Below are 17,898 nucleotides of genomic sequence, written 5' to 3'. Positions count from 1 at the left end.
GATCTCGACTAATCGGAGAGTAATCTAGATTTCCCCCCCCCCCCCCCCCCCCCCCCCCCCACCCACCGTATTCTTGGGTTGTGGGAGTCACTGGCAAAACTGACATTTATTTCCCACCTTTGTTGCCTGACTGAGTAGCTTTGCCGGCAGTTAACAGTGCACCACACTGGTGTGGGACTGGAGTCACAAATAGGTCATTAAAAGGATGTTAGTGAACCAGTTGAGTTTGTTTTCAAATATCCCCTTAGGTGGCTCAGTGTCAAATTTTGTTTGACAATGCTCCTATGAAGTGTTTTGGGGCATTGTACCATGTTAAAGGTGCCATCGAAATACAAGTATTTTTGGTCGCTCAGACTGATAACTAACATTTTTGTTCCCAGATTTTTAAAACTGAATACAGATTCTCAAACTGCAACAGTGGGATTTGCGCACACGTTCTCTCAATTATGTTCAGTAACATAAGTCCACCACTGTACCCAGCACTGGAGTGTACATTTGGGAGTTTGTTGTTAGTTGGATTTGGGAAACCTGGCAAAAATTGAAAGCTGGGGGGTTGATGAAAGTAGAGGCCGAGGTGGGCAATATTACAGAGGTAGAAAGACTCGTGTTGTAGTGGGATTTGAAGATTGGCTTAGCTGAGGTTGAACATCATCTGAATTTGCAGCTTAGCTTAGGTAGATAGGAGACTGAGGTCGAACACGATCAAGAGTCAGGAAAAAAGACAAACATAAAGCTTGCATTTATATAGTGCCTTTCATGAATGCAGGGCATTACAAAGCACTTTACATCCATTGAAGCACTGTTGAATGCACTTTCTGTAATTTAAGAAACGCGGCAGCCAATTTCACACAATAAGGTCCCACAAACAGCAATGAGATAATTACCAGATGATCTCTTTTAGTGTTGTTGGTTGAGGGATAAGTATTGATTAGCAAACCAGGAGATGGAATTAAGAATAAGCCAGCAAAGAGTTGGCAGGGATTGATGTCCTTGGTGTTGCTGATGTTAAGTTAACAAGTTTGGGATGGTTTACATAAATATGCCTAACAGTATGCTGGCGATGGGTTTACATTCATGCTTGGTACAGAAGGCAGCAGTGATTTCCCTATATTGTTGGCTTGTACACAGCAGTTAATTACAGTGCTTCTTCTGGACTTTCACGGTTCTTGACAGGTTCTACTTTGAAAGATATGGAAGTGATTATTGGTTAATCTTTATCCGGGTGCACCATTCAACTCCAGTAGAATGCCTGACTTTTCCTCTTCTGTACCCTAATTAGACCGCATGAGAATCACTTGTATTTCAATGGCACCTTTAACATGGTACAATGCCCCAAGACACTTCATAGGAGCATTGTCAAACAAAATTTGACACTGAGCCACCTAAGGGGATATAGAACAGATGTTTGTCAAAGAAATGGATTAAGGAATGTCTTAAAGGAAAAGATTAAGCAGGTTGGAGTTTTTTCTTTAGGAAAGAGAAGATTGAGAGGTGACCTCATAGAGGCCTTTAAAATCATGAAGGGATTTGATAAGTTAAACATAGAGATGATCTTTCACTAGTTGGGGATTCTGAAACTATGAGCCAAAAATATAAGATAGTCATTATAAATCCAGTAAAGAATTAAGGAGAAACTTGGTTATCCAGAGACTGAATATTTTGTTTGATTTTGCTCCTGTAAAGCACCTTGAGGTGTTAAAGGTGCTCTATAAATGCAGCTTGTTATTGTAGTAAGTGGAGCTTGCTACTACATGGAGCAATTGAGGTGAATATCATTGTTACGTTTAAGGAGAAGCTGGATAAGTACATGAAAGAGAAAGGAATAGAAGGTTATGCTGATGTGGGATGAAGTAAGGCAAGAGGAGACTCATCTGGAGCATAAATACCGGTATAGGCCGGTTGGGCCATTCTTGCTGTAATTCTATGTAAATCTAAGTATTCTGTGCATGAGAGAGATGCAGAGTGAGTATGCCTTCATATGTGAGTGCTAGGGAGAGTGAGAGAGAGATTATAGTCTGCAACTCTTCCAGGTATCTGTTATTTTATGTGCATTTATCCCTTTGTCTTATTTTCCTTCAAAGACCTTGCAGCAGGTCCTAGGTTACAATATATTCTTCCCTCGCCGCTTCATTGCAGGTATTACTTACAACAAACACTGAATGATACAGTAGGGAAGAAGATTGTCATGGATTTCCTGGGTTTTAACTGGAACTGGATTAATAAGCAACAGGCAAAGCGGAACTGGGGACAGCTCACATCCAATCTGCTGCTTGTAGGAATGGCAGGTCAGTAGTCACTCTTTGTAGGGTCATTCATACTTATATTCTTACCCTGATGCATTGAAATTTTAGTTGTCCTAAGGAAAGTCTTCTTAACCAATAATTTATCAATTTATAAGCAGTGAAGAGTTAATATTTCTCTATTTGTGTATCCCTGAAAAAAAGAGAGATGTGGTTGAAGCTTTTCCAAGAGAGCAACAATTTATACTTGCCATTCAGTGGGGTGAAATTCCCACAGTAGATAATGGCAGCAAACATGTAGTTGTGAGTATAAGATATTTGAGAGAGGTTTTGATCACATTAAATAAGCAGAAACTATTCCCATCAGTCAGTGAGTCGCTAACCAGAATTAAGATCCTCAACAACAATCAAGGGGGGGAAGTTAGAATTTGTCAAGAGCTTTTAGGACATAGATTGCCCTATAAGAAGGTGATGGAATCCATGATGGCTTTTAACTGGGAAGTGGATAAATATTTGGAAGAAACGTTTTAAAGGATTTGGAGTTAGGGCAAGGGATAGCTCTTTCAGAGAGCTGTTATAGCTGTGATGGGCGGAATAGCTGCCTCCTGTGCTGTAAATTTCTGTGACTCTGGAGTGCAAGCAGAGGAACTTGGGCTCAAGCTTTATAATCATCTGGTCAGACTGCATTTTCAATTCTGGCCACCCAAGACACAAAGGAGCCAATAAAGCATAGTGCAGGAAGGAGATAACTGCAATTACTTTGTAGCCGTACATGTAAGATAATAAGTGATATAGAAAAGATAAATCCAGAAAATTACTTCAAACTAAATTGTGTGACTATAATAAGGGGACACAGGGTTAAAAAGATAAAAGGTAGATGTACGAACAATGTTAGGAAGTTCTTCGTGCAGTGTGGTTAGCCCATGGAATGGACACGAAAGCAGAAAATGCGGGAAAATCTCAGCTGGTCTGGCAGCATCTGTGGAGAGAGAAGCAGAGTTAACGTTTCGAGTCTGTATGACTCTTCTTCAGAGCATTTCCAGCATTTTCTGTTTTTATTTCAGATTTCCAGCATCTGCAGTATTTTGCTTTTATCATGCCAATGGCCATCTGGGCAGAGTAGTGGAGATGAAAGCCCACAAACTATTTTAGAATCGGTTGGATGCTGCAATGGGACAACTGTTGTGGGGGGTGGGGGGGGTCTTTCTGGATCAATTTTAGTTGAGTTGAACCTCGAATGGCCATTGCTCACTTCCATTTATCTCATGATCTTTGGAGAGAAGATTTATGTCATCTGAAGGAGCTATGGCAATCAAAAAAATGTCCATTGTTGATTGGTCAGCTCCTGATGATTCACTTGTTTACTTTGCACTAACAATATCATTTGAATTAAGCAACCTGAATTAAAAGGATTAGACCTCAGATGTCCTTTCTAATGAAATGGCTGCAATTTCCAATGTCTATTTAAATTGCTACTCTATTGCATTGTTTGTCGTTCCCTTTTTCCAGGAAATGTCACACCAGCACACTATGATGAACAGCAGAACTTTTTTGCACAAATTAAGGGTTACAAACGCTGTATTCTCTTCCCACCTGATCAGTTTGATTGTTTATATCCATACCCAGTTCATCACCCGTGTGACAGACAGAGCCAGGTAAGGCACCCTTTAATCAGTAATCCTGTTTGCTGTAATTGCCTGAAGGTAGCATTAATTTTCCAAAGTAAACTGCCCCATCTACACACTGCTCCTAGTGACATATCATGAAGCACTGCATCAGTCTACCTATATACGCTAAGGTCATCCAGTTCTATCTCATCACCATCTCTCTTGACCCCTGAACAGTCTCCTAATCATAAAGCTGCTTGTCTGAAGTCCAGTCCTGGGAGTGCAGAAATCCTCTCCAAATAAAGATTGGGTAGACCAAAGCCATTGTTTTCAGACCCCACCACAAATTCCGCCCCTTACCAACCATGCCATCCCTATAATCTTGGTGTCATATTTGATCCCAAGATGGGCTTCTGACCACTTGGCTGTGCCATCCCAAAGACCGCCTATTTCCATCTCCATAACTCCTCCCAAATCTGCCCCACCAGCTCATCCATGCATGTGTTATCTCTAAACTTGATCGCTCCAGCAAACTCTGGTCCAGCCTCCCTCACTCTACCCTTTGTTAACTTGAGATCATCCAAAACTCTGTTGCTTATGTACTAACTCGCACCAAGCCCCATTTACCCATACCCCCAGTGCTCACTGTCCTACATTGGCTTCTGGTCAAGCAACACTTGATTTTAATATTCTCACAGTTGATTACAAATCCCTCCATGGCCTCACCCTCTCTATCTCTGTAATCTCCACCAGCCCTACAATCCTCTGAGACACCTGCACTCCTCCAATTCTGGCCTATTGAGCAACTTTCCGTTTTAATTGTTTCACCAGTAATGCCCGCCCCTTCTGCTGCCTAAGCCCCAAGCTCTGGAATTCCCCCCCTAAACCTCTCTACATCTCTATATCTCTTTCCTCCTTTAAGACAATCCTTAAAACCTACCAAGATTTTGGTCATCTGCCCATATAGCTTCCTACAACTCGGTGTCAAATTTTGTTTGATAGCACTCCTGTGAAGCCCCTTGGGCCGTTTTATTCTGTTAAAGGCACTACATAAATATAAGTTGTTGTTCGGAAAAGGATAACTTGAACTCCCTGCACTTACAGATTTTCAAACTAGCCTCCCGGGTCCCACAGTAAATGCAGATAACCTACTCCCAGGCAATGGTCCTTGCTGATCTAATCTGATGTGTCTTGTTCGTTGTTGAGAGCAGCCAGGGGAATCTTAATTCCCTCCCCTTTAGTTTCCCCCGCCCTGTGCCTCAGTGCTTTCCCACAGCAGCAGTGATGAGATGGAAAGTTCAGCTGACCTGCAACATTACACCAATTTGTGGGACTAACTTTTCCTTGAAAGGTCAAAGTCATCTGACTTCACTTCATAGTTTAGGGAGCCTTGATCCTTTTCTCAGTCAGCAGAAACACATAGCAATAACCTGCCCTTTTCAGTGCTGATTTGAAGAGCTCATTTTAAGGATGGGAACAGTAGGGGAATATAAATATCACAGTGATACTCTCATGAGGCTGGGTTTTACTGCAGCCCAACTCTTTATCAGAATTCCCATATTCTAGAGGATTGGGCGGGTAGTCAGCTATTGATGCAGCAAGGGCTAGCTGTCTGCATACTTTTGACAGGAAGCTATAAAATGGCAAAAACACTGACAATCTTGGTTGCCTTTTGTAAATTTGTTCACTTTTTATATTCGAGCTCTAGCAGGGGAGGAAATAGAAGCACAAAGTCATAAGTTGGAAATGAGAAAGCTTAAGAAACAAAGTTTAGGAAACGAGAAAAATAAAAACAGAGAAAGGAGCAGACTGAGAAGCGACAGAAAAGGAAAAATTGTGAATGTTGCAAAAATCCAATCACGTCAAAATGTTTCCTGACCAAGGAGACACCGAGAAAAAAACAGAAAACTGTTTGGTTTGGGTGTGGAGCTTGAATGTTTGCCTTTGCCTCTGACCGAGGTAGGCAACTATATCTGTGTAGGTGAAGCCCTCTTTGGGGGAATGTGTTTCTTTTTAACCATGGTTTTCCTCTTTTATCATCCGTCTAGGTGGATTTTGAAAATCCAGATTATGAAAGATTTCCTAATTTTAGGAATGTTGTAGGATATGAAACAGTGGTTGGGCCCGGAGATGTTTTGTACATCCCTATGTACTGGTAGGTAAAACATTCAAACTTAACAGAAGCTGTTACAAACTATTGCAGCACATTTTGGTTCAAAATGCATGTTAACCACTTTCCCACCCGCGAATGAAAGCGATCGGTGTGAGGAGGCAGTTTAAATTATTGGAAACAAAGCGATACACAAATGGAGATGTATTTTCAAACATCACGTACAAAGGGGTGGCATTCTCTGTAAATAACATGTAATATGCCATTTGCTGTATACATTGGGGTAGCTGTATTTGATATGGAACTCTTTACATTTTTCTTTATTTAATGTAGTGTGGGTAGGCATGGTTAGGAGAAACCTATACTGGAGTAACAATAGAATAATGTACTTTTCATTCTGTATCTGGCACAGGGGCAGCGTTTCTGGGGTAAAATATTCCTTGTGCTGTTAGGATACTTGTACAATAAGTGAGGCAAGATTGTCAGAACAGTAAGACAATTTACTCTGCACTGATCTGTAGCAATAGCCTTATCTAAAGTAAAGGAGTGAAATGCTCCTTGCTCTGGAGCAAGATTACCTGTGGTAAATCCAGTTTTGAGAAACTGTTCGAGTTGCGAAGGGTATGTCATAGCTCATTATCTGAAGCAATCCTGGTCTGCCTGTTCAGTGTGGGAAATAGGAACAGGAGTGTGACAATCACTTGGTCAAGCCCGCTCTGCCATTTTGTCTCAGTTACTTCACAAAGTACTCTCCACTTGAAAGAATCTGAGAAATAATCATTACTGCAGTACAGAAGGAGGCCATTTGGCTTACCCTGCTTGTGTTGGCTCTTTGAAAGAACATCCATCTAATCCCATTCCACTACAGGAGAAAGAATCTGCATTTATCTGTATTGGGATATCTCAGGATATCCCAAAGTCAGTGAATTACTTTGGAAGTGCAATTACAGTTGTTAGGTAGGCAATATGATAACTGGTGCGTGCAATGAAGTAGATAGTTAATCTGTTTTATTGATGTTGCTTGAGAGATGAACATTGACCAGGGTACTAGGAGAAACTCCCTGCCTTTGTTCAAATGGTTCCATAGGATCTCTTAGCTGAACAGTCAGGTGGAGCATCGGATTAAGGTCTTGCCTGAAAGACTTCATTTCAGGCAGTGCAACATTCTCGCAACACCATATTGATATATCAGCTTAGATCATGTTCTGATTTCCTGGAGCGGGCTGGATCCCCAATCTTCTGACTGAGGCTACCGCTGAGTTAGACTGAAACTTCTGCATTAAAGCACGATTCAGCTTCCGATGATTGCATTTGTTCAGGTATTTTAATTTTCCCCTCTACTTCTGGGATGTCACTGGAATTTCACTAGTGCACCTAAAATTTTCTTTCTATGTTTCTTGAACTCTAACTAACACCCAGCAGCTCCAAATATGGGCTGTGACTAGAGAGAGCATTTTGAACTGCATTGTACCAGAGTGAAGGACTGATTCCTAGTCTTGCACTGGGTACAAGCTATTTGAGCTGAATCACATATCACGGGAAGAACTATGCACTCAACCTGATTTACTTCAATCTGTAGTGTATTGGTACCAAGGTAGTTATATAACTGTAGTGATGATATTGGTTTCCATTATTCCCTGCTCTGAAATGGCCCAGCAAGCTATTTAGTTGAAGGGCAATTAGAGATGCGGAACAAATGCTGGCCTTGTCAGCGGTACCCACATCCCAAGCGATCATGTTTCTTTGCTCCACTCGGGAGTGGCAAAGATTAGCTGCATTTGCATCCGGAATGTTCTTTTTTAAAGTGTAGTTCGTCTCAAATTTACATATGCTTACTTGGAGGTGAGGTACAGCCTAGACGATGGATCTGTTCCAGACATTTTTTTTTTTGGCAGGCACCATGAGAGGACAGTAAATTTCTTCCCAACACTGGCCTACATAGGCAGTGGGAACAAACTGCATCCCGTGACCCCCCACTCTGCCCCTGCCCCCACACCATCTGTTGAGTTTGGCGAAGCTCCAACACTTTTGCATATCAGTCAAGATAATGATTCAGACTTTGTCTGGAGTCCAGCAGTGACCATATTGCTACCTGACAACGCAACCTGCAGGATTAGAATGCAGTGACACTTTCCAAACGCAGGTAACACGGTTTCACACGTTGGGTTAAGATGAACAGGCAGCTAATAACAATGATTGTAGAATTTTAACAGTGTGCCCCCCGCTGGTAGTCTCTAACACTGTGTTCTACATTAGTGTTGCCATAGTAATAATTTAAATTAATTACAGGTGGCATCATATTGAGTCATTGCTTAATGGAGGAATCACTATTACAGTCAACTTCTGGTACAAGGTAAGTGTAACAAGAGACCAATTGGCATGATGACATTCAGCTGTTTCAAGCAAGCCCCGTCAGCTGTGGCTCAGTTCATAGCACCCTCGCCTTTGAATCAGAGGGTTGTGGGTTCATGTCCCACTCCTGGAAAACCAAGAACTGTGATTGTACTCGAAAGAAGTTGCAATCTGTGACTGTTGGTAACTCGAAAGAGTTTAAATATGTTGTCACTTCCCAAATCCGTGCCCATCTTTCCAGGAACTCCATGTTTCAGTCCCTTCAATCCTCTGCCTCAGTACCGAAACAGCTGTTATCAAAGTCACAAGTGACGTCCTATGTGACTTTGTGACAAAGTTAACTTTCATCCCTCATCCTTCTCGATCTGCCTGTAGCTTTTGACACGGTCGACCACAGCATCCTTCTGCAACGCCTCTCCACTGGCGCCCAGCTCTCATCTGGTTCCATAGCATTGAAGGTGCTGTATAAGTATAAGCTGCTGTTGTTCAAACAGAAGCACCAGTAAAAATTGGTAATTTGTCATATAGTGGTTTTTAAATATATTGTAATTAAAACCTCAATTGTCCTACAATTGAAACCAGCAATTTTCAGGCAGTGGTTGGTGTCAGCCATCTGAAAATTCTGTTTGTATATAGTGTGTCTTACTGTACAACTTAATGTATCATGGAAATAGTTTCTTCCCTGAGTGGAATGAGTTAGATTCTTCTAAAATGTTGTGCCTGTTAAATCCACCCAAATGCAGTGGACTTGTAATATTTGAACTTCAAAGGATTTCCGATGTTTCACAGACATATGTTGAATAGATTTTCAAGCAGCAGTCCGGTGGAGCAGAGTTGCTCTTAATGTTCCTGTTTATTTTAAGGGTGCGCCAACTCCAAAGAGGATCGAGTACCCATTGAAGTCCCATCAGAAGGTCGCAATCATGAGGAATATAGAAAAAATGCTGGGAGAGGCTCTAGGGGAGCCACAGGAGGTAAACCAGATTACAAATTTCAGTTACTCTGTGTATATCCTTAACAGTTCAATGTTAAATGGTAGCAGGCAGCATTAAACACGGTTAATGTAAGGCATGTATCTTAACCAAGCAGCCCTACTTGATTTGTATTAAGTAACTGTAGTAAGTAGTGGAGTTCTGCTTTAGCAGAAAACAGCCATTTGTTTTATTCACTCGTGGGATGTGGGCTTCACTGACAAGACCAGCATTTATTGCCCATGTCTAATTTCCCCTGAGACGTTGGTGTTGAGCCATCTTCTTGAATATAACTGAGTGGTTTGCTAGGCTATTTCAGAGGGCAGTTAAGAATCAACCCTGTTGCTGTGGGCCTGGAGTCACACGTAAGCCAGACCAGGTAAGGGCAGCAGATTTCCTTATTTAAGGGACATGAATGAGCTAGATGGATTTTTCTGACAACCTGGTAGTTCAGGGTCACCATTACAGATCCTAACTTTTTATTCCATATTTATTTATTGAATTTAGTTTAAATTTCCCAGCTAACGTGGTGGAATTTGAAATCACATCTCTAGACTATTAGTCCAGTCTTCTGGGTTACAACACCAACCCAAATTTATTTAGTACCTTTAACGTAATAAAACATCCCAAGGTGCTTCACCGGAGCATTACAAAAGAAAATATGACACTGAGACACATAAGGTGATGTTAAATCAGATGACCAAAAGCTTGGTCAAAGAGGTAGATTTAAGGAGTGTTTTAAAGGAGGAAAGCGAGATAGAGAGGTAGAAAGATGTAGGGAGGTAATTCCAGACCTTAGGGCCTTGGCAACTGAGGCCAAGCCCACCAGTGGTGGAACAGTTAAATTCAGGGATGTTAAGGGGCCAGAATTGGAGGAGCACAGATGTCTGAGGGTTCTGGGGCTGCAGGCGATTTCAGAGATAGGGAGGGGAGAGGCCATGAGGGATTTGAAAGCAAGGATGAGAATTTTAAGATCAAGATACTGCTTGACCAGGATTCAAAGTAGGTCAGCAAGCATAGGGGTGATAGTTGAACAGGGTTTGGAGCAATTTAAGGCAGGGGCAGCAGAGTTTTGGATGACCTGCAGTTTACGGAGAGTAGAATGTAGATGACCGACCAGGAGTGCGTTGGAATAGCCAAGCCTAGAGGTAACACAAGCATAAATAAGGTTTTCAGTAGCAGATGAGCTGAGACCAGGTGGTTGGACGATGTTATGGGGCTGGTAATAGGTAATCTTAGTTGTACGTTTATCCCTTTGTTCGTGACTGACCAAGGACCACGCACGTTCAATAGATAAGCGAAATGGATTTATTAAAATTAACATGGTAAGTATAAAAACATGATGCTTAACAAAGGCAGTGATGTACAGTCATGGTGAGGTGAGAGTGACTGCCCTTGACATCAATGCTGTATTTGACCGAGTGTGGCATTAAAGAGCCCTAGCGAAACTGGAGTCAATGGGAATCGGTGGGGGGAAACTCTCCGCTGGTTGGATTCATACCTAGCACAAAGAAGGATGGCTGTGGTTGTTGGAGGTCAGTCGTCTCAGCTCCAGGGCATCACTACAGGAGTTTCTCAGGGTAGTGTCCTCGGCCCAACCATCTTCAGCTGCTTCATCAATGACCTTCCTTCCATCACATGGTCAGAAGTGGGGATGTTGGCTGATGATTGCACAATGCCCAGCACCATTCGTGACTCCTCAGATACTGAAGCAGTCCATGTCCAAATGCAGCAAGAACCTGGACAATATCCAGGCTTGGGCTGACAAGTGGCAAGTAACATTTGCGCCACATAAGTGTCAGGCAATGACAATCTCCAACAAGAGAAAATCTAACCATCGCCCTTTGACATTCAATGGCATTACCATCACTGGATCCTCCATTGTCAACATCCTGGGGCTTACCATTGACCAGAAACTGAACTGGACTAAATGTATAAATACTGTGGCTACAAGAGCAGGTCAGAGACTAGGAATCCTGCGATGAGTAACTCACCTTTTGACTCCCCAAATCCTGTCCACCATCTACAAGGCACAAGTCAGGAGTGTGATGGAATACTCCCCACTTGCCTGGATGAGTGCAGCTCCCACAACACTCAAGAAGCTTGACACCGATCAGGACAAAGCAGCCTGTTTGATTGGTACCACATCCACAAACATTCACTTCCTCCACCACTGACATACAGTGGCAGCAGTGTGTACCATCTACAAGATGCACTGCAGGAATTCACCAAGGCTCCTTAGATAGCACCTTCCAAACCCACAACCACTACCATCTAGAAGGACAAGGGTGGCAGATAGATGGGAACACCACCATCTGGAAGTTTCCCTCCAAGTCACTCACCATCCTGACTTGGAAATATATCGCCGTTCCTTCACTGTCACTGGGTCAAAACCCTGGAACTCTGTTCCTAACAGCACTGTGGGTGTACATACACCACATGGACTGCAGTGGTTCATGAAGGCAGCTCACCACCACCTTCTCAAGGGCAATTAAGGATGGGCAATAAAAGCTGGCCCAGCCAGTGAAGCCCAAATCCCATGAATGAATAAAAAAAAAATTTTAATTGTCACTTGGACATCGGTTTTTGCTACTCAATCGACTGTGACACATGTCTCTTCACGGTGCTCTGCTGACCAAAGATCTTGATGGTTGGTCTTGTGTCCTCTTCTTTGCAAAAACGTATGCCAAATGTTCTCAGGCATCCTGATTTGCACCTTCCTCCCTTGCTTCCTTTTACCTTATTTGGTAAATTGCCCATAGATGACTGTTCCCTCACCCCTTGGCTCAGTGTTGCCATATTAAGTAAAACTCATGTCCAAGCAACTTCCTTGGATTAAATTACTTCACTGTGCATCCATAATCGCTGAGCAGGCTTGCACTTTCCTCACATCTTTTTAACAGGTATTTCTGGTAAAACAGGTATTTCCGATACTGCTGCCCCAGGCCTGCACGTGCAGCTTGTGATATCACGTCTGATAGTAATGGCTTACAGGACAACTTACTATCTTTTAACTTTTAGCTAAACTTAACTGTCATGCCTTGCATTCTGCGTTCTAACATACATCTTTATAAACACATTCTGAGCAATCGTTAATCAAGTGAAAGAATTAAGAAACAGTAAAAGAATTAAGGCCAGGTTGGCACGAGAAGAATATTAGAGTGATTTAAATTAACTGCCATACATTGCGACTTGCCCATATCGGTCTGATGAAGAGTTGTGCGGACTCGAAGCGTTGGCTGTGTTCCTATCTGCAGATGCTGTCAGACCTGCTGAGCTTTTCCAGGTATTTTTGTTTTTGTTTCATTTTATACGCATATAAGCTTATACAACACATTTCTTAGTCAACTCTACAGTACCAACTGAGCTAAACGGACAAAGTATGGAACAGTAATACAGAAATCAAATACAGAACAATAAGCGAGCCTCCCCAATACTGATGTGGCTTAAGGGTTGGAAAATAACCTATCAGCAACACAGAATGTATAACTTGTGAAGTAATTGTGCAAAATCTAAAATATAAAGCGGATTTGAATGGTAACACCGACTGACATGGTTTCTCTCTCTCGCCTCACTCTCTCCCCTCCTCTGTCTGCTCCTTCTCTAGCTCTGAGATAATCCACGGGCTTGTTGTTACTTGAGTAGTATTACAAAGCTAATTATTTGTTTCCTTCCTGGCTAGGTTGGGCCATTATTAAACATGATGATTAAAGGCCGATATGATTAATCGTCATCCTGCGACTGTTCAACGACACTTGCTTGGAGTAAATGGCGCCAGACTGAGCATACTGTACACGAGCATTACATTAACAAAAATGCAAGAACTCTTCCTCTTGTTCAAAGTTGGCTGCCATTGATCATTGAAGTGAATTTTTATATCCACCATCCATGTGCCTGTCAGACAGAAGATTGACAACCAACATCTGATATCAATTGGTTGGCACATTGCCCTGAAAACATTATAGCACTGAGTGTGTATGTAGACCACTTTCCATCAATTTATACAGTTTAAAGTTTCCTTTTGAAACAAATACAAATGAGCGTTTTATGCTGAAGCTGGATGTTGGAGTGGCTGTATCGGGCTAAATGCTGTTGGTTTCCATGCGTGGCAGTTAAACATGAGAAGTTATCACTAGGTACCTCCACAGTTGGGCTTAAAAATTGGCTATCATTGACTTTAATAGCTTATAATTTGCGATAAATTCCGGTGACTTACACTCGTATCTTAGAATACTTGGTTTGAAATGTTAACTGGTGGCAATGGCACACAGGCAGCACCAAATAAAATGCTGTCATCAACTTGGGGATGTATCTTTCAGAAATTTCGGGAGAGAAAGTCAAGCATTTTATATGCTGTACAACATTCATCAAGTGCTTTGGTCCAGAGCAGAGTACCAGCCTGTGTCCTGGTGATGTGACATTGCAATGTTGATTATTGTTCTGTTGCCCAAACAAATCTTATTGCTATTTTGAAGGACAGAAGAATGAATGGCACCATTTTAGGAACTTCCCGTTGCATTTATATAATTTAGTTTTTGAAGCACTCCAACCTATTTGTATGTCAGTCTGCCACTCTCTCTCTCTCTCTCTCTGCTTCTCTTTCTCCTTCACTCTCTGTCTGTTTGTCTCTCTCTCCATCTCTCTCTCTCTCCATCTGTCTCTCTCTCTCTTGCTCTCCCCCCATCTCTCTCTCTCTCTCTCTCCCCATCTCTCTCTCTCTCTCTCTCTCTCCCTCCCCATCTCCCTCCCTCCCCATCTCTCTCTCTCCATCTGTCTCTCTCTCTCTCTTTCCCTCCATCTGTGTCTCTGTCTTCATCTGTGTGTGTCTCTCTCCATCTGTCTCTCTCTCTCACTTTCCCTCCATCTGTGTCTCTCCCTTCATCTGTGTCTCTCCCTTCATCTGTGTCTCTCCCTTCATCTGTGTCTCTCCCTTCATCTGTGTCTCTCTCTTCATCTGTGTGTCTCTCTCTTCATCTGTGTGTCTCTCTCTTCATCTGTGTGTCTCTGTCTCCACCTGTCTCTCTCTCTCCATCTGTCTCTCTCTCTCCATCTCTGTACATCTCTGTCTGCATCTCTGTCCATTTCTCTCTCCATCTCTGTCTGTCTGTCTCTCCATCTCTGTATGTCTACCTCTCTTTCACCATCTCTGTCTCTGTTTCTCTCTCCACCTGTCTATCTGTCTCTCTCTCCGTCTGTCTGTCTCTTTGTCCCGCTATCTGTCTCTCTCTCTGTCCCACTATCTGTCTCTCTCTCTATCCATCTATCTGTGTCTCTCTGTCTCTGTCTGCCTTTACATCTCTTTTCTGTCTCTCCATCTGTCTGTCTCTTTCTGTTTGTCTCCTCTCTCTCTGTTTGTCTCTCTCCGTCTCTGTTTGTCTCTCTCTCTGTATGTATGTTTGTCACTCTCTCTCTCCCTCCCTCCCTCTTTTCTCTCTTCCTCTCCCTGTCTGTCCCTTTTTCTCTCTTTCCCTATCTCTATGTCTCTGTCTGTCTCCCTCATGCACTCTCTCTGCATCGTCCTCTCCACCACTGTCTGACTCCTGGACATAAATTCCTGGAAGAATGCATCTTCCATTTCAGTCAGACTTTCTACAAACCCTTATTCTTTTCAGTGCCATTTGTCGCTGACTGGTGGAGATTTAATGACATTTTGCATCACAATGTCTGCTTCAAAATCGAGAAGCAATCTGACTGTAAACTGAATGAAAGCTAAATATCAGACAGCTAACTTTACTTCCCACCTGAACTAACTTAAAACCAAATAAAAAGCAAAACACTAAATGCTGGAAATCTGTCCCAAACAAAGAAAACACTGGCAACACTCAGCAGGGAAGAGAACAGGCCAGACACCTCTGAAAAACCAAAAGCATCTCTTCTGTTTAATGTGAGGTAACCTTCTTCATTCATAAATGTCATTGATTAGGAGATAACCCAACTCACGTTCCACCCAAACTGCCTTCATTCAGTACATCCCATCATTTCCAGCTCACTCTATCCCAACAAGTTATTCAGTCTGTTAAAGGAAAGTGGCATTTTAGCTACAATGAGATTAGTGAGGGGCTTTCTCAAACCTAATCTTTTTGCTCATTTATTGCCTGCACACCTTTCACTGTTCATGTTTCCTGCCTCACCAAGGAGGATAGGGAGCTGGAGGCTGTTTGTTCCTGTATTGCCAAAGACAGAGTGTACATTGGTAGCAGAATAAAAGCATAAATGATTCTTCACCCCCACCCCCTCCCCAAGACTTCACCTACTCCAAGTTAACCGTACACACAGGTTGAACGCTACACTACCTCTTTGAAAGACAAGAGTACAGGATGTGGAATTCCCTCTCTAGGTGACACAGTAAGAGGGAGACAAAGTGCTGCTCTCATGTTTTTTCCAGCCACTGCACAATCAGAAATCAAGTGAACATCATTGTACAGCCCGACATGCTAAAATGTGTAGCATGTAGTTAATATTTAAAGTTCATGCCATAACTATCCAAAGGCTGGAATATGACGTGTATAGTACAGATTTGTAACCAGTGCACAGGGTGGTAAGGAGTGGATGTAGCTGAGACCATTCATCCGTTGATTTTAAATTTTAAGCTTTTAAAGTTTTTTTAACTTTTTATAGCTTGGCTTGTTCTGTCCCAGTCACTACATTGTGATGGAAGAGAGATCAGAACCCTGCCATCCCACACCCCACCCCACCCCATCTCCCATTGCTGAGTATTAGCTGTTGGAGTACAGTGACTCTGTTTTTTGATACCTCTCATCCTCCTCTGTGTAATCTACAAGGATGATATCGGAACTGTGTAGCTATCAGGAAAGGCTGAACAAGCTGGGTGTTTTCAGTAGCAAAGAGATGGCAGAGGAGTGACCTGATAGACATATTTAAAATTACCAGGAGGTTTGATAAGGTAGATGTAGAGAAGATGTTTCCATCTGTGGGGAAGACTAAAACTAGAGGGTTATAAATGTCAGGTAGTCACTAATAAATCCATTCAGGAATTCAGAAGAAACTTTTTTTTTAACCAAAGTGGTAAGACTGCAGAACTTGTTGAGGACGTTAGTTTAAATGCATTTAAGGGGAAGCTAGATAAGTACATGAGAGAGAAGGGGATAGAAGGATAGGATGAGATGAAGGAGGGTGGGAGGAAGCTCCTCTAGAACATTAACAGCAGCATAGACCAGTTGGGCTGAATGGCCTGTTTCCATACTGTAAATTCTATGTAATTCTGTGATCAGAAATATGCCAAGCAAGGAAGTGGAGCCCTCACCCTGTAACTTCAACTCAGCATGATGGGCCACACTGAGGGCTTCTTAATCAAACCCTATCAGGATTTGAGACCTTGTTCTTACCCCACCCCAACCAGATTGGCCATGGAGATACATAGACACTGTTGGTAGAATCATTCTGTTGGCTGAACATTTCTGACTTTGGCCATCCCTCAAAAGAACAAAACGAAAAAGCCTGAAAGTGGCATTACACAACACAGTTTCACTTCCGGCTCACGAGGAAGCACTCTGAGATTTTCCATCCCATCTCATCAGAAACCAACAGCGTTTTCATTTTAATTGCTCCACACCAGCAAATTAATGTTGGCACCTCTACTGGCCGTGCTGGCAGAGAGGGAGAGCATGTAGAAGAAAATATCTCACTGTCTCACGCAATGCGAAGCCAGGTGTGAACCGTGGGTAGTTAGCCTTTCAAAGCCTTTGAATTGAAAAAGCTTTTTATGATGTTTTCTATGGGTGAAATTTGATGGTGCCTGATTTCATGCATGGCTATTGAGTTTACTTATTTTTTTTACCGTTGCAAGTCATAAAGGTGGCACCGCATTTTGACCCTGGTGATATTTGTCATTCCCCATTCTCAACGAAACATTTTTTTTTTGGACAATATGGACTCCGGATTTCGCCTCAAAGTGAGATAAGAACAGAGAAAGGAACAATTTATCAGAAGATTTATTTTCACAAGTGTGACTGTTATATGATGACCTCTAACTTCAGACGCTATCTGGTGTACTCCATATTGATCGGAGAAGTACCTGAAGAGATTCCCCCCAGTGACAAACCCTTCACTGTAAACACCCTACACAAGACGCACTCACGGTCCTCACTGGTGTCTCCTCACCCCTCATGACAACCCAACCCAATAGTCAGCGTTAGAATCGCTCCCCTTCCCTTTGTGGAAAGGATGATGCTAGATTTCTGAACTAGCACAGGTGATTGGAAAGTCAAAATATGCACAATCTCATTTATCACATACCTCCTCTGGAATTTTTGTTTAAACTTTTGCCCAAGGAAGTAGTGTTGGTTACCTAAGCACTTCTACTTTTCAAACACTGAAGACTGACTTTGATCAGTAACTTGCATTGATTCTAAAGGAGTAAACTAGAAGGGATTTTAACTAATCTATTTTATTCCCCTCTTTCCCCCTGCCACCAAAACATATTACACAAGCCTAACAATGATAATTATCTTCTGAAATATGTACCTGACGTGTATAATTTGAATCCCTATACAAACTGTTCCAATTCAACTTTTTTAAAAAAAAACCCTGCGTTTTGCTGTAATTCTGTTTATGATATGTGTGTAAAGTGTCCAAAAACATAAAATATTGAAAGTCAA

At 42.2% G+C, this 17,898-nt stretch overlaps 1 protein-coding gene across 1 annotated transcript in view; it reads left to right on the top strand.

Moving 5' to 3' along the window:
* Positions 1-17,898, top strand: part of hif1an (hypoxia inducible factor 1 subunit alpha inhibitor) — a 52,350-nt gene extending 34,452 nt beyond the window's left edge. Inside the window, exons 3-8 of the mRNA XM_078530679.1 lie at positions 2,137-2,285; positions 3,750-3,895; positions 5,896-6,002; positions 8,247-8,310; positions 9,173-9,283; positions 12,963-17,898. Of these exons, the coding sequence (XP_078386805.1) occupies positions 2,137-2,285; positions 3,750-3,895; positions 5,896-6,002; positions 8,247-8,310; positions 9,173-9,283; positions 12,963-13,007 (622 nt within the window). The 3' untranslated portion in view covers positions 13,008-17,898. The remainder of the gene's footprint in view (positions 1-2,136; positions 2,286-3,749; positions 3,896-5,895; positions 6,003-8,246; positions 8,311-9,172; positions 9,284-12,962) is intronic.

The sequence above is a fragment of the Cetorhinus maximus genome, chromosome 27 (assembly GCF_964194155.1).
Source record: "Cetorhinus maximus chromosome 27, sCetMax3.hap1.1, whole genome shotgun sequence".
In the NCBI taxonomy this organism is placed as follows: domain Eukaryota; kingdom Metazoa; phylum Chordata; class Chondrichthyes; order Lamniformes; family Cetorhinidae; genus Cetorhinus; species Cetorhinus maximus.
The sequence above is the reverse complement of the archived record's forward strand: the minus strand, read 5'-3'. Positions and strand labels throughout refer to the sequence as shown.